The sequence below is a fragment of the Taeniopygia guttata genome, chromosome 9 (assembly GCF_048771995.1).
Source record: "Taeniopygia guttata chromosome 9, bTaeGut7.mat, whole genome shotgun sequence".
Lineage (NCBI taxonomy): Eukaryota > Metazoa > Chordata > Aves > Passeriformes > Estrildidae > Taeniopygia > Taeniopygia guttata.
In genome coordinates, this window is record NC_133034.1 from 2,805,515 (window position 1) to 2,829,427 (window position 23,913).

The following is a 23,913-nucleotide window of genomic DNA, read 5'->3' on the forward strand; positions in this document are numbered from 1 at the left end:
CTCACAGCCAGCACTGACTTACTTCAATTTCACCATTATTAATGCTTTGCTTAGAGCTTCAGCAACTGGAATCAGGTGATCGCTGTGGAATCTCAGCTTTCGCTTAAACAGATAAGCACAATGTGAAGCTTCTCACCATTGAGAAAAGCCTGATAAGATGAATTCCCAAAGGTCAGAAGTCATGATGATAAACAAGGAGAACGCAGCCCAAGATAGGGTTAAAGCATTGTGATTTTTTTAAGCACACCTAGCACTTTTGAGAGGTTTGGTAATTTTCTCATTGTATTCCTACAGGAGTATTTGGGAAAGAAGGGACTGGCTTTAGAAAAGGAAGCATTCATTAGCAGAACCTAGCACAAAAGGCAGCAGGAACGCATTTAAATCAGCTGGGAAAGGAAAAGGCCAAAAGGCTTCACAGGCTACACAAAATGAAGAAAACCCCATTACAAGGAGGTAGAGGAAAGCAGGCAGGATATTTTTTGCTTTCCTTCCTCTTCATCTTCCAATCTGACTGTCTCAGACCCTGCTTTGACCTCCTTCTGGAAGAGGGGGAAGCCAAGTTTCCCATAATACTGTGAGCTCAACTTTACAAGCTGGAGACAAAAGAGGAATCCAAACACACAATAAGAACCTGTGGATTGGCCAAACAAGGATTCCTAGAGGTAATTAGCATAAAGGCAAGCTTGGTTAGCATTCAAGCTACCAAGGTGAGGATTGGTCCTACATTCCTCTCAGGGGGAGATAAAGGTGTGCTTTTCTACTTCCCAGTGTGAGAGTTTCCTAAGCAAGCCAGGGATTTGCTCTGGTACTCTCAGTAGGCTGTGATGCTTATTAATTCAGCTTGGATCAGGTTCTCATCTAAGTGATGTCCAAGTAGGCCTGATCCATCCTTAGGTGACAGCGAAACCGTCAGCACTGTGCTCTGTGTGCTCCTGCTGAGGGCTCAGCCCCAGAGCTGCCCTGCAGTGTCCCCACTGGCAGATGTGCAGCCTTGGTCCTGCTACTGTCTGTGTCTGTCTTGGGGACAAGTCAGATGCAGCTGTGCCTCAAGCTACGCCCATCTGTGAGGATGGGGGGGATGACATGGGTACACTGCTCCCCAGGCTCCCTCCCTGAGCTTTCACTGCTGTCAGAGCTGATGGCAGGGCACTGGCTGCATGGACCACATCCCTGTGCCCAGCAGTGGAGCCTGAAGACTGTCAGCTGTGACATCTTTATGCTGGTCCATGTCCTTGAGAGAGTTGTGCCCATTTAGCCTTAAAGAAAAGCCATGCAATGGTTGCCAGCTAACAAGTCATGAGGGACAGAAACATCCACTTGGAGGACTTTCTGAAAATGCAAACATATTACTAAAAACCAAAACCAAACCCCAAGCCAGCTCAGTTATTAATAATTTCATACCTGGAAAAAGAAATATAGACTATTACTCTTTTTCCCTTAGCAGCCTGGTCCATCAGGAGTGCTTGACAGGCATGTGGTGCACCTATCAGTAGAACCAGCAGATAACAGTGAGGGACTGGCTTGAGGGTGGGAAGCAGGCTGTCCCTGTCACTTGTAATCTTCTCACATCCAGAGGCATCTTAAGGCCTTTCTAAACACGCTGATACTGCCTGAAAATCACTGAAAAAACCCACCCTCTGTTTGTGTTAACAGGATGAGAAAGTGCAAGGCTTCCTGTTATGTGTGTGTGACAGCTACAGATAAGCAGAGACCTCTGGACAGGAAATCCGCCCAACTTCTGCAGTGTGATTTGCCCGAAGCTGAGGAGCTCTTTTTAGATCGAAGCACCAACAGAATGAGACAGGGCTGGCCAGAAAATGGGGGACACGCTGGAGAAGAGCTCTGAGGAGCCCGAGATCTCTTTGAACAATGAGTGTTCCGCGAAAATGGGGGACTTGGTGGAAGTCTCCAGTGGTGAAAAGGTCAAGTTTGACGATACAGGTCTCTCTCTGGTGCTCCAGAATGGCCTTGAGAACCTTCGGCTTGAAAATTCCCTGACTGATGTCATCCTGTGCGTGGACAGCAGGGAATTCTCCTGTCACCGAGTGGTCCTTGCTGCAGCAAGCAATTATTTCAGGTAAGGTTTGTAACATACAAAGCCAATACACTTATTTTGCTTCTTAGACTTGAACTGTAGGTCTCCAAGGAGTGCAAACTGGGTGTTAAAGCTTTTCAGCTTTTTTAGAGTTGGAGACTTAAATAAGGCAGGTGCTAAGTTGTGGATTTGCTGGAGTTTTGATACCAGCACTCAAGAAGTCTGCTGGAGGCATGCAAAGGAAAACAGAAAATTGGCAGACAAGTGCATGAGAAAGGGTGTTTTGACCAAGTATCTTTAGCCACTTGTCTTGTCCCTTTGGGACCCGAGGAAAGAGGAATACTCATTCAGATAGCAGAGTATTTTTATTGAAATAGAAGTGGGTTTCTAGAACTTGCTAATTTTTTCTGTTACCATTCTCAGGTAAAAATATATATTGCATTAAATTGTTGAGGAGGAAAGAGAAGGAATTTTCCATCTGGAAATCAGTTGCAATGGGAAATATCTCCTTGAAAGCATTTCCTTCTGATCCACTTGAATTTTTCATTCTTTCAGTACCATAGATATTTTATCTGAGACTACTGGCCAATAAGAACAAATTTTAGACACACAGAGGAACTTAGTATCAGCTTTAGCACAGATTTTCCATTATCATTTAGACAATATCATTTAGACCATCACATTTGCATGGCTGGGATTTTTTTCTTTCTTTCTTTTACTGCTAAAGTGGTCAGATGACTGAACAGCTACAGAGGAAACACGAGAAAAAAGAACCTGTGACCACTTGTGACATGAGCAGAAAGCTAATTTTATATGGAGTCTGGTAAGCTTTGCTGGTAGTGCCTGGAAGAACAGTTCTGCTTTTCTAATCTAGAATAGAGATTGTGTCTGTGAATATTTGACGACAGGTATTATTTCTACAGAGAGACTACATTTATTGCATATGAGAAAATATACAGCTAAAAGCAGAGATGCCCAAATATATCTTGCCAGCATTGTGTGTGTAAAAGACAGCAGACGCACAAATTAAAATCAAAATTATCATAATGATACTTTGACCAAAAACCCCAATTTCACTATAAATAAAGATGCTGCAGTCAGAAGGATTTCCCAGTTAAAACCAGGCAAGATAATTTTATGAGAACAGATGTTGGCCCGCCCTCCACTGAGCTTTTCCTGAGCTACAGCCTGTCCCTTGGAAGGAAGGAGGATACCTGGCTGGAGCTCATCTCATCCCAAGGCAACTGCACCCGTGTGCAGGGTCTGCCCCTCTGGGTGCTTCTGTTTGGCTGAGATTTATTACATCTCACTGTCTGCCAGTGCCTCTTGTCATGACTCTTTGGGTTTTTTCAGTCACATTTGGCACAGGATGGAGATCTCAAACCTGAAGTTCCCGTGAGTTTGGTGGAAATTTGCAGCTAGGAGAGGAGAGATGCTGGGCTGGCACCCTTGGTGCGCTGCAGGGTAATGAGCAGGGTGTCCTGGCACACAGTGCCCAGAACAGCCACACTGCCCTGCCCTGCTGGGCACAGCCAGCACAGAGCTGAGCTCCTGCGAGGGACCCTGAAGTGTGTCAGAGGAGTAAGGAGGGAGAATGGAGGCTCAGGAAGAGGAAGCTGAGGTTACTGTGAGGAGGGAAAGAAGGACACAAGTCTGCAGGGAACTGAGCTTTGCTGGCTCTGCTGCTCACAAGGAGCCTTCATTCATCTTGCCATAATTCTCTAGAAGCTGCATGGCCCCAGAGAAAGAAGGAATTCTTAAATCCCACTGTTCCTGTGAGCACTTTCCATGCTATTGCAGCACTTCTAACAGCCATGCACAGGAGTAAAGCAAAGGGACCCAGTGACTCATGGGCTTCATTCCCCTGCCTGTTACACAACCCCTTCCTGAGCGCTGGGTGCCACGGTGTGGGCAATCCACAGCAGCTGGCTGGAACACACTTAAACAAAGCTAACCACTTCTAGGTTAGCCTTGTTTAACTACCTTTGTTTAACTAACTAACTTTGTTAGAAGGCTTCTTCTAAAAGGCCTTTTCCAGCACTACTGGAGAGTAGATAGACTGATTCTTGTGACACCCTGCACCCGTAGACATTAAAACAGTTACTCTCCATTTACCTCCACGATGATAACAGAGCAGAGAAGAAAAATACCAGCTGACTAAGGTGGAACAGTAGTTCTTTAATTCTGCACTGCCCAAGAGTAGTGGGAGAATGAGGTTGAATACATTTTCCAGAGTATCCTCAAGCTCCAACATAGTTGTTTGAAGTCAGGTTCATAATTCCAAGCACAAGCATTCTTATGTGGGAGGATGCTTAAAAAGTGCTTCATGAAACTGCAACCTATCATTTATTTTACTGAGATTTCTCTGATTTTAAGTTAGAAAAAACTTAGAATTTTTTCTAAAATTACCTATTTTTGGGTATCTAAATTTGGCACTGGACCCTCAATTCAGATGTGCATTTCTTAGAGTACATGTTGGTTCAAAGGTGCAGTTTGGAATTACACAGGGACAAGACCCAGGGAATCATACAGTGGAATTAGGTGCCACATCTGAAGAATTTAGATCCTCCTGAGGGTAAATTCAGAAAGATTCAGAGGCATCATTTTAATCCCTAGGAGAGAAGCTCAGCCTGATCATCCTGAGTGGTGTCAGGTGCTCCCCTTCCAGCACACGGGGTGGGAACAAGAACCAATCCATCTGAGCAGAAGGAAGGCCAGAGGAGTCAGCTCTCCTGTGCAGCACTGCCCAGTTCAGCCCTGCCACCATCTAGAGCAGAGAACTGCTGGGAGAGCACCGTGCTTTAGAGGTGTGCTTTCTGCAGCTCACAGCTACACCCTACGAAATTGGGAGTGGATGGCAGCTCTAAACTAATTACAGAGATTAGGAGACAGATAGGCCAAAGCACTTTGAGCAGACACTGTGCAAAGACACCAGCTGAGGCTGGTTTCTGAGCAGCCTTGCACAAGTGTCACGCTGGGTATCTCTGACTGACCCCAGCAAACTCTCCTGTCTGTGGGACAGAAGTGAGACTCACCTCCCCGAGAGGGATGGGTCAATACAAGTCTGGAGTCACCAGCTCAAGAGATGAAAGGAAGAAGAGCAGACACCACCTGCACCCTCCATGGGCCTGTTTCTCATTCACATGAAACACCCGCACCCGTCAATCCCGCACGACTGACACAGCTCTCCCGTGCCAGCCTCCCTCTCCGGGCTGGAGCCCATTCCCAGGGACAAGGGGCAACTGAGGGCTGCTGTTTCCAGAATGCCACCTCTTTCAGAGGCCCACACATCCCCTCTTACATCACTTGACAGGGCCAGAGGGAGGGAAGCTAAATGAATCTCAGTCTTGTGACCACCGAAGTTAAAGAGCATTTGTCTAAATGCCTTTGAAATATTCTGATTTCAGTAGCAGCAGAAGCTGGACCATGAGGCAGGGCAGTGAAGCAAAAACCTCTAATGAACTGAGTGAAAGGAAAAATGAGAATTTTGGCTGAACAACTTTTCTGACAAGTGACTTCTCTGCCCAAATTTCCTGCTCAAAAGTTAGGCCTCTCTATCCAGAGGCAGTTTTGCACACTGAGGTAACTAAGACCTTGCTATAAAATTTCTGCTGCGGTAAGGAACAGGTAGTTCTTAGAGCAAGTAGCAGCTGGTATCTTCCATCCATTTGCCATTCATCATGCCTAACTGCTTTGCAATAAAATCTGTTTACGTCTTGGCTCCAGTAAGATGTGTCAGTCAGATAGCTTAATTCAGGCATTTCTTTTACAAGAAAAGCATGGCCTAAGACTTGGGACCTCTAGACATTTCCCAGGTTGTGTTGTCCTGTCAACATTGTGTATGACTAATAAAGAAGGGCTTGGAATGCAAGGTAAAGAGTGCTTCTAATTACACTTTAGATCTGCACATGTTTTTCACCAATGCAGTTACAAGTGGACTCATGTAATTCTGATCTGTTGAGACAGATTCCAAATAATGTGACATCTTGTTCTCTGAACACAGTGAACAAGAAGGGGCTGATCAAAATCCTAAGTAAAAGCAAAAACCATTGGAAGAAATACTTAAATCTATGAATTGAAAATGCAGAGGAAGATGTGAGTGTTTTTCTTGCAGCTGTCACAATGCAAAATGGATTAAAATAGTCCTTGGAGAATATCTGATTTATACCCCACATGAAATATCTGCCTAGTGCCAAAGGTATGCCTTGTGGTCACCTTTCAAATGCAGTATTATTCACCAAAGAAGAGTTGCTATCTACATGTATGAAATCACTGCATTTTCTGCCTAACAGTAGTTCCAACTCATGCAAATTCAACTGCTCCTCTAGCCAAGAGGTACCAACTCCATAATCCCAAAATTTAGCAGAAGGAAAGTCGGACTCTAAATTAGAAGAAAGCCATAAGCCATTCTCCCCTGGCCCACCACTGGTGTGAATGTTGCCCAGGACACGCTGGGAAGCTGAGAAGTGAGGCTCTCAGACACATGGATCTGCTCTGGCCTCGGGGCTCAGTCCCAGCAGAGTCCTGCAGCTCCAAAGCAGGGGGGCATTGACCTGCCAAGGGGTACAAAGCACATGGGCTAATGAAGTTTGGAGAATGCCAGGCCTTAACGAGCTGCACCTGCACTAGAAACAGAGCAAGAGGCCAGCAGGTGGGACAGCAGCACTGCTCCACAGCACCAGGCCAGGCTGGGAGCACTCCCACCCAGGCAAGGTCCCAGCTGCCCTTTGCTGCCATGGAGCCCTAGGTCTGCTTAGAGGACAGCTCGGAGGAATGCATCATGTGTGTGTGTCTTATCAAACTCACGAGTACAGAGGAAGAAGAGCAACAAAAAGATATTTTCTTGTTTCTTTTCAACAGGAGTAATTGCATACAATATGAAGCAATCAAAGTATTCTGTGTTGAAATCTAAATAGCCCAATGTTTTCAGAATGCCTCATCCTGACTGGAATGCAGTAAAAGATAAATGTCTTTCTTTCCAGGGCCATGTTCTGCAATGATTTAAGAGAGAAATATGAGGAGAAGATCATACTAAAAGGAGTTGATGCAGAAACCATGAATATACTCTTGGACTACACTTACACCAGCAAGATGCTCATCACAAAGCAAAATGTACAAAAAGTCTTGGAAGCCGCCAGCCTCTTTCAGGTACAGATAACTCAGATGCACTGACCCAATCTCACTGCTCTGGCAACACCGTGTCTTACTCTGGTTAGCACACTGCAAACTTCTCTGATTTCATGGGTTCTGGAAGCATTTTGCTTCATATTTACTTACATTAAGGTAAAAAATGGCAGTGGTAGCCATGTATTGGAATTTTGCTGTGCTGAGTGCCATGCAAACAGGAAAAGAGCCTGGCTGTGCCTCCAAGAGCTGCTCCCATGCACTGCCTGCCTGGCAGTGCTTCCCAAAATTCAGGTCAGCCTGTGAAGGCCAGTCAGAAGGGTTAGTGGGCAGCAGTTGGCATGGCTGGCCAGAGCAGGAAGTTACTTTGCCTCTCTGTCTCCCCCACCCTGAGATGAAGGCTTGCCAGCCAAAGTTAGCATCCTCCTTTGTAGAACTCGTGATGTAAAGGGTTTTAGTCATGACCTGGGATTTGTGGGAGGCTGGAGTTGGGCAGTGTTACTCAGCCTTTGGTCCATGAGGTATTCACGTGTCCTGTAAATCACCTGTGAGGTCTACCTAATTGCAGTGTCTGGTACCATGCTGCAAATTGCTAACAAATTGTAACCAACACCACCTGCCAAGTGCCCATGTGCGCCTGTGTGTCCATTCCTCTCATTGGGAAGGCAAGAAACACCCAACTCTGATCATTGTGGCCCATGAGGGAATTCAGATTCCTGAATCTTACATGGAAATTTTGCTCTGAAGTTCTGGAACTCTGCTTTCTAGCGCCCCAGTCCTGTGAGGAGAGGCTGAGGGGGCTGGGGGTGCTCAGTTTGGAGGCAAGGAGGCTCAGGGGGGACCCTATTGCTCTCTTCAACTCCCTGACAGGATCAGGCTCTTCTCCCAGGTAAAAAGTCATAGGACAAGAGGAAATTATCTCAAGGTATAATTTAAACCAAGGGAGGTTTAGATTAGATATTAGGAAAAAATTTCACAAAGGTAACTTTAATGTCACCTGGGCCTGCATTGCATTTTCCATGCACCAGCACTACCAACTGGCAGCATTAAATAGCTAAGTTTGGCTCATTTTCAGGACACTTTTCTATCTTGTTTTTGTTTTCTTTTGAAACAAAAGGATCATTCCTCAGCTTTATTTTTTTTTTTTCCCTCTTTTTTCCTTCTGGAAATATCTAAAGTATAAACTTATGGTTTTTTCATGTATCCTCCCTACTTTTCATTAAAATTAAGATTAAATTTGATTCCCAAGGCTGGTGCTTTAAGAAAACCATCAAACTCTGTTAGAATAACGATAAAGTTATGAGGGTACCATAAGTAAGAAAAGTAAACTATAAAAAACTAGATAAACCTAGAACACCAGGAATGTTCAGCTAAAAACTTTTGTTGTTTTGGATACTATCAAGTTTTATAAGGCCTCATTATAAATTTATAAGGCCTCACATTATAAATGTGAGGGTTTGGGCTGAAAATGTGTTTTGTGCAAAAAAGATTTAGTAACTACTAAATCTTTAATAATCTGCTATATCAAGCTGACACAACTAGAGTTCTGCCAGATTGTCTGTGCTGTTTATGCAGAACAGAGTTGAAAGTCAAATGTTTCATTTGGATATATCAACAGCTGAAAAGATTATTTCTACAATTTATTGTAACATTTTTGTTCGATAAATTATTTCAAATTAGTGACGTGAGAAATCCAAATTCCAAATAGAATCTTTTTATCTGACTAGCAAGAGCTTGTAGCAGTGCCTCTTTTTAACCTTGTGGACTTGGCAAAGAACTAAAAAAGAAATACCTTGCACAGTTCTAGATACTGCAGTATAGATATTCCAACGTAAATTATCTACTTTTCTGTAGAAACTGTTTTTGAAAAAGTTGTGTGTAATTATACCTTTCTTTACTCCCTTCTAGTAAGTTTTGACCAAATGCAGTCAAAACTGGCAGTAGGAAGAGGTGGAGGGCTGTTTGGAGAGAGCAGCGTCCCTGCCACGGTGGGGGAAGCAGGTGAAGGGTTTGGAACAGCTGAACAGCTAAGCCTCACCCTCAAGCGAGCCAGACAAATTTTTTCCACCTAAAGCACAGTTGCAACATGAGTTCAATAGTCACCTCCTCTGTCTGGGCTGGTGGCTGCCCAGCCACTGCCCTTGCAAGGTTGGTGCCCACCCTGGGTCCCGCCCAGCAGCCTCTGCCACCCACACTGCCTGCAGAGCTGCTCATCCTTTCACCCCGGGAAGGGGCAATGTCCCAGCTGCTTCCCAGGGCCATGGCAGGAGCCCTGCTTCCCTCACCAGAACTCAGCAACAACCTCCAGACCTGTCTACACTGCTCCTGCCCCCCATGGAACCTCTGTATTACCCATTCCCTCTGCAGGGTTTGGCTGAGGGACCACATCAACTGTGGTGGTGGAAGCAAGGAAATGGTGAGAGGGAAGCAGGCTTCTGAGCAGATGGAAAAGAAACTCTGTTGTCACCAAAGGCTCTGATGCCCACTGCCATGGAAATGCCAAAGGCTCTGGTGCCCACTGCCATGGAAATCACCAAGTCTGTGATGCCCACTGCTATGGAAATGCCACGTGCAGTGGGAAGAGTGGAGGATGCCCCAGCTGCCCCCTCTAAGCAGGGCAGGGCTGCTCTGCCCTCCGGGCATGGCTGAAGCACCACCAGCCTGATGGCCTGACTGACCCCCAAAGCACCCCTCATCCCTGGGTTAATCCACTTTAGATGAGCAGGCACTCCAAGGGAAACACGTCTCCAATACCTGACAGCCATCCTGAGGCCGCTGGGCAGGGCAGTGCCGGGCTGGCAGCTGCAGGCCACGCCGGACAGGAGGCACCATTTGTGCTACCAAAGGCCTTCAGGGCAGCTGTGGGTGGGAGAAGGGCTGGCAGGCTCAGAAAGGCTCCACTCCCCGGAGAGCAGCCCTGAAGGGGCTGTGCCCCTCAGCCTTGGGGCTCCCTTGGGGCTCCCTGGGGGCGCAGGTGTCACTGCTGAGCCGGGACCTGCTGTCCCTGCAGCCACAGCACGCCGGTGGTGGCCCAGGGCCACCAGCTGCAGGGTGCAGGGTCCGGCCCCAGAGTGCGCTGGGTGCAGAGAGGGATTCTGAATGAGAGGGATTCTGAATGAGAGGGATTCTGAATGAGAGACCTTTCAGTCCCCATTCCCTTCCCTTTCTGCGGGCTCCAGCCAGAGGCAGGGCTGCTGGCACTGCTTACACTCCACCATTGAATCAAAGCTGAGACAAGCGAGGGCTCATACGGGGAGAACAAATTTTACTATCCAGAGTGAAAGCCAACTGGAGGCCAAGTAAGCTATGGGAGAACGTGGATTCAAATGGGTATTAGGAGAAATTATTGAGGAAACTGTTCTCAGGGAACAGGGTTTTTAAAGTGCTTGGATTGGCACTAGGAGGGGTACTCATGATGAACAAGAAGAAAATTCAGAGCTCTGCCAGAATAATCAGAGCAGACGAAGAAGAGGCTCAGGGGTGTTTTCCTTCTGATGATCTCTTGAGTCAGCCACCTGCTCTCCTGGGACTGACTGACATATGCCCAGCAAGTTTTGGGGGAGTTCTGGGGGGAATTTAGTGTCTAAATGCAGGCAGTGGTGGAGAGACGGTGCAGCGCAGAGATGAGGAGCAGAACCAGGGAAAGTCCTGCCTTGATTTGCTCCCAAGCAGCCCAGCCCCTCTGGTGAAGCTCTCTGCAGGGCTGTTTCTCACACCCACACCTCACAGTTCTGCATTGGCCTGGCCACAAACAGCCCCGCAGAGAGGGAGTGGGGCCTGCTGGCCGTGAGAGCCATGTGCACCTCTCTGTCACCTCCCCAGTACCGCTCTTAACAAGCCATGTACAAATAATTAGAGAACTCTACAGAGGTTTGCTGCAGGCTGGTGAGAATGTTGTTTTGGGGTTTATTCCCAGAGTCACAGATGACTCTGACTTTGACTCACAGATGACATCAAGGCCAGATGAATGACCTTGGCCCTTGGTTTGGGGCTTTTTTTGTGTCTCATTACTGACAATTTGAATGCTTATGCTTAATAAGCTTAATAAGGCTGATGCTTAACCTGCCTCAGGTCTGAAACCTAGCTGGTGGCAAAGTCCTTTCAGATGCTCAAGGAAATGCCCTGGTGAGTTCAAAGTGCTTGCCTGGTGCTAGCGCTGAGAGCAGCAAGGGGAACGTGGCAGGTGCTGCGGTGCCACCGTGGGACACTGATATATTTTTATCACAATTAATGTCACTGGCAGCAACACATTCCGAGACCTCACATAGCCTCGTTCATCAGTCAGTTGCATTTCTCTAAACTTTTGACCACATCTAAATGTAAAACAGGAACCACGCAGTCTGTACACAGTGTCTGCGATCACTCAGCTCTGATAAACAGTCTAAATATGTCAACACGATACTGATGGGTCTAGAAGATTCTACCCTAATTACTGAAACAAATCTACATACTACAGTGTTTAAAAATGTTTCGCTTCCTCTTTGCCCCTCAATTACTATTGCACAACTCTCCCCAGTGAGAAAACATCAGTTAAAATGGTTTGCTTGCTGACACTGGATGGAAAAACAACCCAAAAAGCACAGATGGAAATGCACAACATTAGCTCTGACCCATCTTTATTGCACTGTTCAGCGGCAGTATTTGTACCTGAAATCACAAAGACGATGGAAAATCCATTAGGATGAAGAACTGTAACTTGTCAATTCTACCCAAAACTGGTTCTCAATTCCTGAATAATCATCAGCAATCCAGCTCAGATCATAGTTTTTAGAAATACCTCACAGACACCTGTGGCCCAGGATATGTGCATTTGGGACCCTCAGGTGGGGTTATTTTGCCAAGGAAATTTATGAGAGTAGTTGTGATGCCCTATTCAATGCAAGCACAGCCAGTTCTCTGATTAAGAGACTCTGTGTGTAAAATGCATATCAATTTTTTTTTTCGCCAATGGCGATGACAAAGCTCATTAGACCCTCTGAAGGCCTCTCCCACAAGAGATTCTTGCCAGAAAGTCCTGTTTGTCAGGAATCTCAGAAGAATTGCTGATGGCCAATCTCTTCCTGCCATTCACCCCAGTCTAGGACTGCTGCCCATTCCTTCTGGGGCAGCACACTGCTCCAAACCTCCCAGACCTCAGCACTCATTTCCCACCACTCTCACAAGGCCTCAGATGCATTTGGAGTTTGGATGGTGGGAACATAGATGCAGACAGTGGAACCACCTTCACTCTAAAACCAAACTCTGTTCTAGTTGGTCTGAGCATGATATGCAAGATGAAGCAGGGGAAGCAAATTGGATTCCTGGGATCCTTATCTGTGCTTTGTAACCTCATGATTGCCAGTGCTTTGAGATCTTATGAAGGAAAAGGGAATAGTAGGAAACCCTTCAGTGAAACAAATAAAATTCATGACTATCACAGGTCTTCTGCATCCTGGCAGAGGGGAAAGGAGCAATTGGATACAGAGGGAATAAAAACAGTGGGAGGAAGAAATTCTCATTTCAAACTGCAGCTCTTGGGAGATACCTGCACTCAGATGATCTAATTCTTGTCTCCCCCAGCTCTTTGCTGTATTGGGCATGGCTGGTTGCTCCATAGCTCTCCTGTGACTGTTTTCATTAGGCCTTCTGTGCTTATACAAGCTTTTTCTGCCCACAGTTCCTGCGCATGGTAGATGCTTGTGCCAGTTTTCTCACCGAAGCACTCCAGCCGGAGAACTGCGTTGGCATCCTGAGGCTGGCTGATGCCCACTCCCTGCACAGCCTCAAACAACAGGTACAGAACTACATTATCCAGAACTTCACCCAGGTCCTGAACTACGAGGAGTTCCTGGAGCTGCCGGCGGACATCCTGTGCAGCACGCTGAAGAGCGATGACCTCTGCGTCACGGAAGAGGCGCAGGTGTTCGAGACCGTGATGAACTGGGTCCGGTACAAGGAGTCAGAAAGGTTTTCTCTCCTGCCCTACGTGCTGGAGAACGTCCGGCTGCCCCTCTTGGACCCTTGGTATTTTGTAGAGACTGTTGAAGCTGATCAACTCATTAGACAGTGTCCAGATGTCTTTCCTTTGCTCCAAGAAGCAAGAATGTACCATCTGTCAGGCAATGAGGTGAGTAAAACAGGAAGGTATTAGCCAGTCATTGTAAACGTCTCATGCTTCAGCTCAAATATCGATTTGAAAGGAGCAGTGCCATGGGGCAGAAAAAGGTAATCACACTGAATTTCCACTAACTGGTGCTACTGAAAAGTCAAAATGGGCCTCAGAATTTATCCTACTGTCTTAGACAGTTCAGAAGATTTTGGTGGGTTGTTTTAAAACAAAGTGCACAGCTTCCTGTTTATGAACATCTGAGCTTGACCCTTCATACACACTCTTGCTAAATGGAGACCCCAGGTAGTTTCCCTAGTAAAACCACAAATGGTGTGAGCCCTGACACCTCACCCTCTCAGCTATTGCTTCAAGCCCAAGAAAATAAATAATTTTCCCACCAAACTGTGCCACAATCAGTAATGACTCTTTCAAATGTGAATATGTAACAACTTCCCCTGTTACTTATGGGGGGAAATGTTCCATAAAGGAAATATTCTTCCTCCTGTGAAGAAGACAGTCTCTTTGCAGAGGAGAGAAGTGCCCATCTGCCGTTTGCAGAGGTCCCTGCACCCAAAGAGACAGATTAATCCTGACATCCAGTCGAGTCCTGTCCTGCCTGCTCAGTGCAGGCTGTGGTGGATCTCCGGTTCTTATGGAAGAACCGTCCCCTTTGGAAAGTTAGGTATCAGTCACATCTCTCTGGCCAAAATACGGGGGAGAGGGGAGAGCAACCAAGAGGTCAGATTGCACAACAGGAGCAGAGTTGGTGAGTGTGCGAGGAAACGCGTCCTTCCCCAGTGGGGGTCAGAGGAGGGCAGGAGGTGTTGTGGGTCCATCACTCACGGCGGACGTGTCACTGTGTCACCGGCACGGCGAGGGGCACAGACCAAGCGCTCCTTGTGCTGCTGACCTGGGGCAGTCTGGGGCTCCCCGAGCCAGCCCTGTCCCACTGAGCAGCGCTGTCAGGTGCACGGGACGGATAAAGGCATCACCCCGGGCTGAACACGCATCACACCCATCTTCAAAGGGACAGCCGCAGGAGGCTGCGCTGCCAGCTGCCCTCCCCCGGGGCTCAGGAGGTGGCAATGCTATGGTGGCAGGCAGGTTAAAACAGAGCCCTGGAAGCTGGCAAGTCCTGAGACTCACTTTCTATAAAAATGTGCCTATTCATTCTCTGGACATAGTCAAAATGCAAGATTCGTGTCTGTGTAGATAGTATTTTTTAATATGGATAAATTACACCGATTTATAGAAACATGTTGAAATCAGAAAGAGAAGTAAAACTTTAAGCAAGTTGCCTCCTGACACAGCATTTAACCTGTGGGCCTTATTTGCAAGCATTTCCTCCAAGGAGGACACAAGTTTCCAAGCACCCTTTGCATTCTTTGCTCCTGGTGAACATCTACCGGACAAGTGAACTTCTCCAGTGCCCCTGAAACAAAGACCTGATCAATAAACTGAGCCAACAAGCAGTAAATTAGAGCTAAGCACATTTCAGACCCTGGTGCTGGCTTTAAATAAGTCTTCTAATTTTGGCTTGAAGTAAGAGCTTATACACAAAGAAATAAATAAAAATAACCCTTCCACAGTTGAGAATTGTTATTGTTCTGACACTAACATATCTCTTCAGGACAAATAGTAAGAGCACTTATTTTCTGCTAGCACTAACTGCAGTCTTGCTCTCTCCAAGCTCCCCAAGGCATACACAAACCTTGGGGCCTCCCCTACCCTGCCCTCACTCTGTCAGTCCAAATAAAACCTGTCCTTTTCAGCCTTGTCACTACTGCTCACCTGCATAGGTCTTGGTGCCATCCTGGTAATTCCTAAAAGGATCTGAAAGGATCCTAGTAGGTATGCAAAAGCAGCTAAGTTCAGAGTTGGAAAAATCCTGCTGAAAGAAGGATACAATTCTACTGAATGCTTCTAGGATGCTTTTCAGGCTTTCAGCTTAGAAAGTATTGGCTAATTGGTTCAGCTGATGTAAGCCTGATGTGATTTGAAAAACAGGTAATCAAAGAAAAGGTCACCTGGCCTTTCTGTAGCTGTAGGTGTAAGTGCCCTGTGTACTCACTCTGTCTCACTTGCATTTAGATTATTACAGAAAGGACCAAGCCCAGGATGCACGAGTTCCAGTCTGAGGTGTTTATGATCATAGGGGGCTGTACAAAAGATGAGAAGTTTGTAGCAGAAGTGACTTGCCTGGATCCTTTGAGGCGAAGCCGTCTGGAAGTAGCAAAATTACCAATCACAGAGCAGGAGCCGGAGAATGAGAATAAAAAATGGGTGGAGTTTGCATGCATTACTCTAAAAAATGAAGTCTACATATCGGGTAAGGAACAAGACATTTCTGGGAGTGCAAGAAGGGAACCAAGGGTTCTCATGATTATTTCCAGCTTTTATCAAAACCATGCTTGAGGCAGCTTTAGAAAAATTAAGCACTACAGGTATTTTAATGCTTTGGCTTTGGACATGCTCCAGAGAGCACTGGATGTGTAAGGACACTGCCTAGCTCTGATTTGAGCACAGGATTCCTTTTTAGACAACATTGATCCCTATGCATGGGCACTTGCGTGCAGCACCCTGAACAGTGACTGAGGCCCCAGGAGGGTTCTTGGGAACAGTTTACCAAACATAAAATGGCAAATTGCTTCAGCATCTTCTCATGACAAGTTCATTTGAAGCTCCACATGGATTAGCAAAATCCTGCCAGAATCTGAGTCATTCTGCAAAAGTCAGTCAAGAACCTGCAGGGAGCTGTCACTGATGTTTGGCTGCCCCTTGAAAGCTGCCATCACACAGGACTGTGTGATGTGGGACCTGCCCACCCACAGTTAACAACTTGGCAGTATAAACTGTCAAAGCCAGATGAAATCCCATGTTCCAGACACCCAGTGTGGGTCTAAACAACTCATGTGCTGGTCATCATCCCAGAGCTTCAGGAGATGTATTTAACTTCCCACACAAATACAGTTGAGCTCCACACAGCAGTTTGATCCCAGAGCTACAGAGATTTTACTCTGACAATCAAAATGTTAAAATCAAGCTTGTTAGCCAATTTGACAGCTGCTTTTGATAGCCTGTCAAAAATTAAGTTTGATGATCTTGTTCTGCTTCCAGAGGTAACGTGACAGCAAGTTTTTCATCACTGTGTCATTACGGACCATGGTACAGAGCAGGGCCTTCATGGGCAGAAGACTGCCTTTCTGCAAAACTGGCCATGAAATTCTATACTCCATTAAAAAAGAAGAGTAGAAAGGAGGAGAGTAGGCCAAAGTGTGAATGCTTTGCTTAAATGTGAATAATGGTCCACTTCCTTTATTAAAATATGTTCCATTGCATTCTTTCTTTTGGGAGTCTACATATTTTTGATACTTCATTCCAATTTAACATTTATTAAAGCTTTATCCTGGGATAACAATTAGATTACTCTTCTTATAAATTTCCTTTTCCGTATTTCCTTTCAGTCCACCATAGAGAGTTTCTGGCATTAACCCCTCTGCTAAAGGGTAACTGTAGAGAGGAACCTAAGTCAAACATTCCAACTAGGGAATATTCCCCTCACCCTCACACCCTTGAGTTGAGAGATTTTTTTTCCATTTGCCTTCAATTTGCTACCCTTTCCTCTTTTTCAAGGCTTTTTGCATTCTTTTATTCCTGACATCTTTTCCAATGTCTCTTCTCCACTTTTATTTTATGTTCTATCCAGGCTACCTCCAGGCCAGGCTAAAACATTCCCTGCTGTGGTGAGTCTAAGCTGGCTTTCCCTTTGCTTCTGTTCTCACAGCTTCTCTTTCTCCCTTCTCTGCTTACTTTCATATCTCTGAGTCCCTCTCTCCATTCCCTCTTTGCCTTTCACCTTTTTGGCCTATGTACACAAATAAAAGGCTGAGTGGACCAAAGCTATTAGCATGTTTTTCTCAGCTAAACCATTTATTAGTGTCTCAATCCTGATTAAACATCTGCTTCCTCCTGCATGTTCTCCTACTTTTGTTTTCTTTCTTTAGCTCCTCTAATTTGCTTCTTCTCTAACCTGACTTTCATTTTTCCTAACTTCCCAACTTCCCCTTCCATGTGCTCATTTCCCTCTGTATCTTGGTACAGTCTGGAGTCTTCCCTGCTCCTTGAGCATCTGAAAAATAGGAAAGTCCTTTGCACAAGATTATGACTACTGTTAGATTAGGATTTCCCCAGAACAGTTCCAATGCTTTGACTGGATGGCTTGAAACACTACATTTGTAGCATAACTTAAAATGACATGAATTATCATTTACTATTCTGATGCTTTTACTAATAAGGTACAATTTCTCTTCAAATTAGAAGGAATTGTTGTCCAGAGGAAAAACAGAAACAAAATTAACTTCTAATCCTCTCAAAAATCTCTCCCTGTCCCCTGATGTGCAGCAAATTCACCCACTGGTCCAGCTCAAGCTACTACATGAGTTTCAGCCTGTGGAAGAAAGCACAAGCTCATGTCAAAGGGAAATTTCAAGGGAGAGTAAAGGGAACACCTGCAGTCTCTCAGCCCCATTGTAGCCATGAATGCTGTATTCAGGCTCTTTGGCCACTTCAGCTATTTGAGTGCAAATAAAATTCAACACATACATGTGAAAAATACTGGGACAAAAGCATTACAAACGACTCTTTCTAGCATGCTAATTATCTCTCATTCAATCTGCTGTTTGGCCCAGAGATAGGCTCCATCAGTTTGCAGTGATCTGTCTGCAGTACAGAATACCAATGAAGGCAGACATTTTCTCAATGGAATATGAATTCTCTTTTCAGTATATTCACCAGTGAAGCAAATGTTTAATCAGGAATAAGCTACTCAGTCTGTAAATGTGGTTTCAGGCTTAACTAGATCTGTTTGTATTACAGTTACACCAGAAACTGTTGGCAAACAACAGCTCTTGTCTCAAACACTGCTCTCTGCTTTAGCATAAGCAAAGATCCACCTGCAGGTCAGCTCTAGAATGAGTTTGCAGGGTCCAGTTTTGGTCTTCAAGCTATGAATATGAAGCTTACCCAAGCCTGTAGGAAAGGGACCACAAGGAGAGGCACAAAAATGAGATCCCAGACATATGGTCCCAGGGTTGACTAGTAAAACCTTCAAGTCCTGCAGGACTATTGTTGGCAGGAGTTCAGTCGGGTATTTTGCTTTATGATGCAAACCACAGGGCTGGCTGGATCTGCCCTGCACAGCCTGGCAGTTTTCCAGTCCAGGCCTGCCTTCAAGGGATTTGGCACTGCCAGCTGCAGCATCCTCCACTATCTTACTTAAATCACATTTGTCTATTTGTCCCTTTGCAGCAGTTCTGCAAAGCTCTGGTGTTCACAAAAATCTCCTGCATGTCACCCTGCTGTGTGGTTGGTCTCACACTCAGTATTGAAATGAAAGTGGTTGTGGTCTGGTAAAGTGAGGAACAGTGATTTATCTTCACTGAATATTTGGCTGTAGAAATTGTTCAGTTTCCTTCACTATTAAGTAAACTAAATGCAGACATTTTCTTCTGTTGTAACAGGACCAGTTAACAATCAGTAACAATGATTTACTTTCCATTTTGAGAGAACACAATTTTAAACATATTGGAGTTTTAAAGTAAATACAAGCTGTGCTATCATATTTACATACGTCATGTACACTACAGGTGGCAAAGAAACAAAGCACGATGTCTGGAAATACAACGCCTCCATCAACAAATGGATACAAATTGAGTATCTCAACATTGGGCGCTGGAGACATAAAATGGCAGTGTTGGGTGGCAAAGTGTACGTCATTGGGGGCTTTGATGGCATGCAGAGAATCAACAGCATGGAAGCATATGATCCCTTTCATAACTGCTGGTCAGAGGTAAGAGGCTGCATCACGTAACATTTTAATAATTTGGAATATTTTAATCAGAAAATCTTAGGGCTTGGATTCATCAAAATGATTTTGTATAATTCTTTTAAGTATTTCTGGTCTTTAAAAACCCTAAGTATTTTTTTTTTCTATAGAAATACATATCTTTTAGAAGGTAAAAATCCCTGGATTGCCAGCCAATATTTTCCTGTGAGACATCTAATGCCTAATTTTCCATTGTTTAGTTGGCTTTTAAAACTAGTAGTCCATAAATCAAGGAGTAGGAATATAGTATGCATGAACCAGAGCACAGGCTGAAAACTACTGCTCTTACACATTTTATATGTATATATAATGTATATATAAAGCTGTGCTTTATATATGGTATGGGTTATGCATTAAAGTGAAAGTACAGGTTTGAAGGTAAACAGGATTAAACCCACTCTCCCCCCCACCCCAGTTCTACAGTGTACTTCAAGCAATGAGAGGAGAGAATTAGCCAGCAATTAATCCATGACAGTAATGAGATTAGGCATTATAATAGCAGATACAACCCATTGTCTGTAGATTATACAAAGCAATGTGGATGACTCTAACAATCACAGCTGCAAGTAGCAAGATCAGTATAAACAAATTCCTTGTGCTTTTTTGCAATGTATGGAAGAATGTAAAGAAGATTTTTGGCATTTCTGATATTTCCTAGCTTCTGAATTATTGAAGTAATTTTAATTTCAGCATTTGAACAGAGAATATTTTTATTACGGGTTTTTGCAGTCTAAAAAAAAGCTGAAACATACTACTCCCTTATCCTTAGAAACATCATCTTCTGAACCCTGCTTAAAATGAGATGCCTGACTTCAAATTCTGCAGGCCCCCTTCCCATAGGTGTCAGTCTGAGTGGTTCACATGGTTACTGATGATTTCTTTTGGTGCCCAGGCTGCTCCCCTGATGGTGAACGTGAGCTCCTTTGCAGCAGCCAGCTACAAGAAGAAGCTGTACGTGATTGGGGGGGGCCCCAATGGGAAGCTGGCCACGGACAAGACTCAGTGCTACGACCCGGCCACCAACACGTGGAGCCTGAGGGCTGCCATGCCCGTGGAGGCCAAGTGCATCAACGCTGCCAGCTTCAGGGACCACATCTACGTGGTGGGTAAGTGCAGCACCCGTGGCTCTCCTTGTCTGCACCGAGCAGGGCTTGGCCCTGTGCTTCTGTGTGGAACATGGCTCTTCCCGGTGAGCTTAGTGAGGGGTGGGAATCCAGGATGTTCACAAACAGCAGGAAAAGGTCCCCAAGTCAAAACCCCTGTTAGCATGGTAGCTATCTGGGAAAGCTGGAGCTAGCCCAGAGACAGCTTAAAGCCATCCAAAGATGTGTTCATAGTGGCAAAGGCGTGATCTCATGGCTACATCATGTCCCCTCTCCTCTCCAGGGGCATTACACAACTCACTGCATGTCAGAATCTGTGGGTATTGGTGATTCCGAGATTGTAGAAAGTCTCTGTCTTTCAGCCCCGTTGCCAAAGAAGAAGCCATAGTTCGTCTGTGCTGGTTTCCAGGTTGTTTATTCTGTTTATCTCTAACATGTTCTGCTGCCCTGCCGCAGCTCTGTCCTGCAGGGCAGCGTGTGGGGCTCTGCCCTCAGTGGGATGGTACAAACATTAAATACCACAAACTACCTGTGCTGGATTTACAATAATGTGCCAATATCTGTCATCTACGTTGAACAGTGTGTCCCCAGCCTAAACCAATAGAAAAATGCCAACATCACCAAGAACATGGAGGTAAGGAAGAAGAAGGAGGAAGAACAGGATCAGGCCCACTTTCCTCCATCTTAGAACTCCTGACCCCCATGTACAAAGTAAAACCCCCCTGTACAGGTGTTAAAACCCCCCTGTACAATACTAAAAAATTTTACCCTCTAATTTGTGACTACTTTTACTATACCATCTAACCCTATGTGACTGCTTGTTCCACCTTTAAAGTTGGTAATTCATTCCATGGTTCAAACTCAAAATCACAGCTGTTTTCAGCTGCTTGCCAGGGTCTAAAATGCTTCTGACCAAGGCCTGGAACCTCTGAAAATGTCTGAGGGACATTTTGAGTTCCGACAACTGCATACAGGATTTATGTTGGGATAAGAGTATGAGGAGCAGGTCAAGGGAGCAGAGCCACTGAGACCCAAAGACCCAGAGTTCTTCACTTGATTTCTCTTGGGGTTAATTCAGTCAATCACCAGAACTGGAAGAAAAAAATGGAAGAACAAGAGTTTGAGCTGAACTATGGTGGGGGGGGGGAGGGAGCCTGCACACATCTCCAGATGGTACTACAAAAACCAAAAGAAAAGAAGAACTTTGTTTCCAAATCAGGAGCTCTGAAAATTTTCCCCTTCCTCTTCCAGCATTGGAGCAGGGAATTTCAGTATAATCAATATGGTGCTGACAGCTGACATAGAGCTGAAGTATTCACCAAATAATTAATGGTGCTCTGGAGGGAGATTTGCAATCTGCATGTGTGTGCACATACACACACACCTTTTGTGTACATAAATGCCTCATGTTTGTCCTCAAGCATGAAGGTGAGGAGTTGACCTCACCCTGTTTGTACAGGATGACAGAGAGAGAAGGCACATGACTTATGGGCTAGCTGATATAACTCCTGATAAAATGGACAAGATACTCCAGTCACATTCATTCAGCATCTTTCAGCCAGCAACATCCACCAGTAAATCTCTAGTTTATCTATCTGAGAAACAAATCTACTCCAACTGGATAGAAATCAGCCCCATATGAAATTTAAAAGATAAAAGAGCATTTGCATCCAAAGCAATCAAATTACCCAGACTGATGAATTACCAACTGCCAAGTGAATCACTACAACTAACAATGTCTGTTTTCAGCCTGTTCCAATTAAGTCACCTCTGAATGACTTGACCACCCTTCAGGTACTGCACTAGTATTGTCAAACTCAGCATCTGTAATAAGTACCACAGATAAATGCTTACTTTGCCAGCAGGAAGGATCCCAGGCATTGTTGCACCTCTTTAATAAGACCACGTCTTCAAGATTTCCCTATCCAGAAGAACAGTGCCAGATTCTTTTCAGTGGTGGCCAGGGACAGGACAAGGAACAATGACTATAACTACAACATAACAAGTTCCACCTCAGCCTGAGGAAGGACTTCTTTATGTTGAGGGTTGCAGAGCACTGGAACAGCTGCCCAGTGAGGTTGTGTAGACTCTTTCTGGAGACATTCCAAACCCACCTGGATGCATTCCAGTGTAACCGGCTCCAGGTGACCCTGCCTTGGCAGAGGAGTTGGATTATCTGTGGATAATCTCCAGAGATCTCTTCCAACCCTAACAATTATGTGATTCTGTACAGCTAATACAGAAGACATACTCAGTGCCTGCAAATTTCAGAACAAGAACCGTTTAGCTGTTGGTAATCTTGGTAGGGAATGTATTTTCATAGCCTTTCATGAGAATTGAGGTATTGGCCATTTTTTCAAGAGAAAAGGACACTGCAATATTGAAAAGGTGCACTAAGAACATTTACTAAGAATCATTAATAACTTCAGTTTTGGGAAACACAGAGAAACTGAAGGTCACTCTCTATTTAAACTATTGATCACTCTCCAACAAACCCATAGAAAGATTATTGATTCCGTCTGACAAACTCTAAACAAGGAAGGGTTTTTGAAAGCAGCCGGTTCCAGGAAGAAGGAGGATTGATGGACAGGGGAATGAGTGGAAAAATCCTGTACCCATTTCTAATAGTGATGGTTTACCACAGCTGGCCCTCTATGATCTAAGTACTTTTAAACAAAATAGCATTTTTCTGAAGCTGTGTCCTCAGCTGGAGCAGCAGGTATGAGAAAGATCTGTTGCTAGGTGCACTACGGTCACACTGAAGGATCACAGCAGTTTGTTCTGGCCCTAAATTCCACAGCCTTATAAATAATAAGTAGCCTTCTGCAGATCATGCTTTCAAAACAATAAAGTATCCTGTGACCTTGTTTTTTCTTGGCTTTGGGGCAGAAACCATTTTTACGAATGTCAGGAACAGTCTTGTTGAAGCGGATGGTTGAATTAAAATCCCTTACAGGAACGGTCACTGCAAACCAATATCCGTGTCTTTCCCAGGTGGGGCAATGAAAGCTCTGTACTCCTACAGCCCCCAGGAGGACTCTTGGTGCCTGGTGACTCAGTTCACCCACGAGAGAGCCAGCTGTGGCATTTCTCCTTGCAACAACAAGCTGTTCATCACCGGCGGCCGAGACGAAAAGAACGAAGTCATTGCAACAGTGCTCTGCTGGGACCCTGAAACTCAGAAGCTGACAGAAGAGTGTGTCCTGCCCCGGGGGGTGTCCCACCACGGCAGCGTTACCCTCAGGAAGTCCTACACGCCCATCCGTAAGGTCGTGCCCGGGGCAGTTTCTGTCTGAGCTCCAGGAGCCTCCTGGCCCAGACTGCCCTGAGGATGGGTTTGAGCTCCGGGGAGCAATGGATGGGAACACCACCACAGCTCCTCTGGCGGTATCTGTACATATGCACAGTCCTTGTGTTTCCTCTGTACATTATATCCTTAAATTATCTTAATTCCTTCCCTCCACAGAAAAACAAAGGGACCAGCTGTAGTTTACTCCTGCCAACACAATACCTCGAATCAGTCAAAGAAATGTAGGTGGGAAATTTAGTTCCCAGCTATATCTACCCTGGAATGTGCTTGAACTGGCTCAGTCTGATCCCAGAGTTTGGTCAACTATTTATTTTGTTAAGTTGGATTTGCAATACCTACTAGTGAAAAAAGAGAAGTTGCTTTTGGAAT

General features: G+C 45.2%; 1 protein-coding gene across 1 annotated transcript; it reads left to right on the top strand.

The window, feature by feature from the left end:
* Window positions 1-1,727: 1,727 nt before the first annotated feature.
* Window positions 1,728-23,666, top strand: KLHL6 (kelch like family member 6). Its single transcript, XM_002190014.6, has 7 exons — window positions 1,728-2,077; window positions 7,018-7,183; window positions 12,816-13,265; window positions 15,339-15,576; window positions 18,893-19,095; window positions 20,024-20,237; window positions 23,229-23,666. Exons 1-7 carry the CDS (start codon window positions 1,818-1,820, stop codon window positions 23,528-23,530), a joined length of 1,833 nt encoding a protein of 610 aa, XP_002190050.2. The 5' UTR covers window positions 1,728-1,817; the 3' UTR covers window positions 23,531-23,666.
* Window positions 23,667-23,913: the final 247 nt, after the last annotated feature.

Excerpts from the sequence above, each read along its gene's own strand:
- KLHL6 (XM_002190014.6), top strand. The coding sequence starts at position 1,818 with ATGGGGGACACGCTGGAGAAGAGCTCTGAGGAGCCCGAGATCTCTTTG. Across the intron at positions 2,078-7,017 it reads GCAGCAAGCAATTATTTCAG|GGCCATGTTCTGCAATGATT; the intron begins GTAAGGTTTGTA and ends CTTTCTTTCCAG. Across the intron at positions 20,238-23,228 it reads GGACCACATCTACGTGGTGG|GTGGGGCAATGAAAGCTCTG; the intron begins GTAAGTGCAGCA and ends TGTCTTTCCCAG.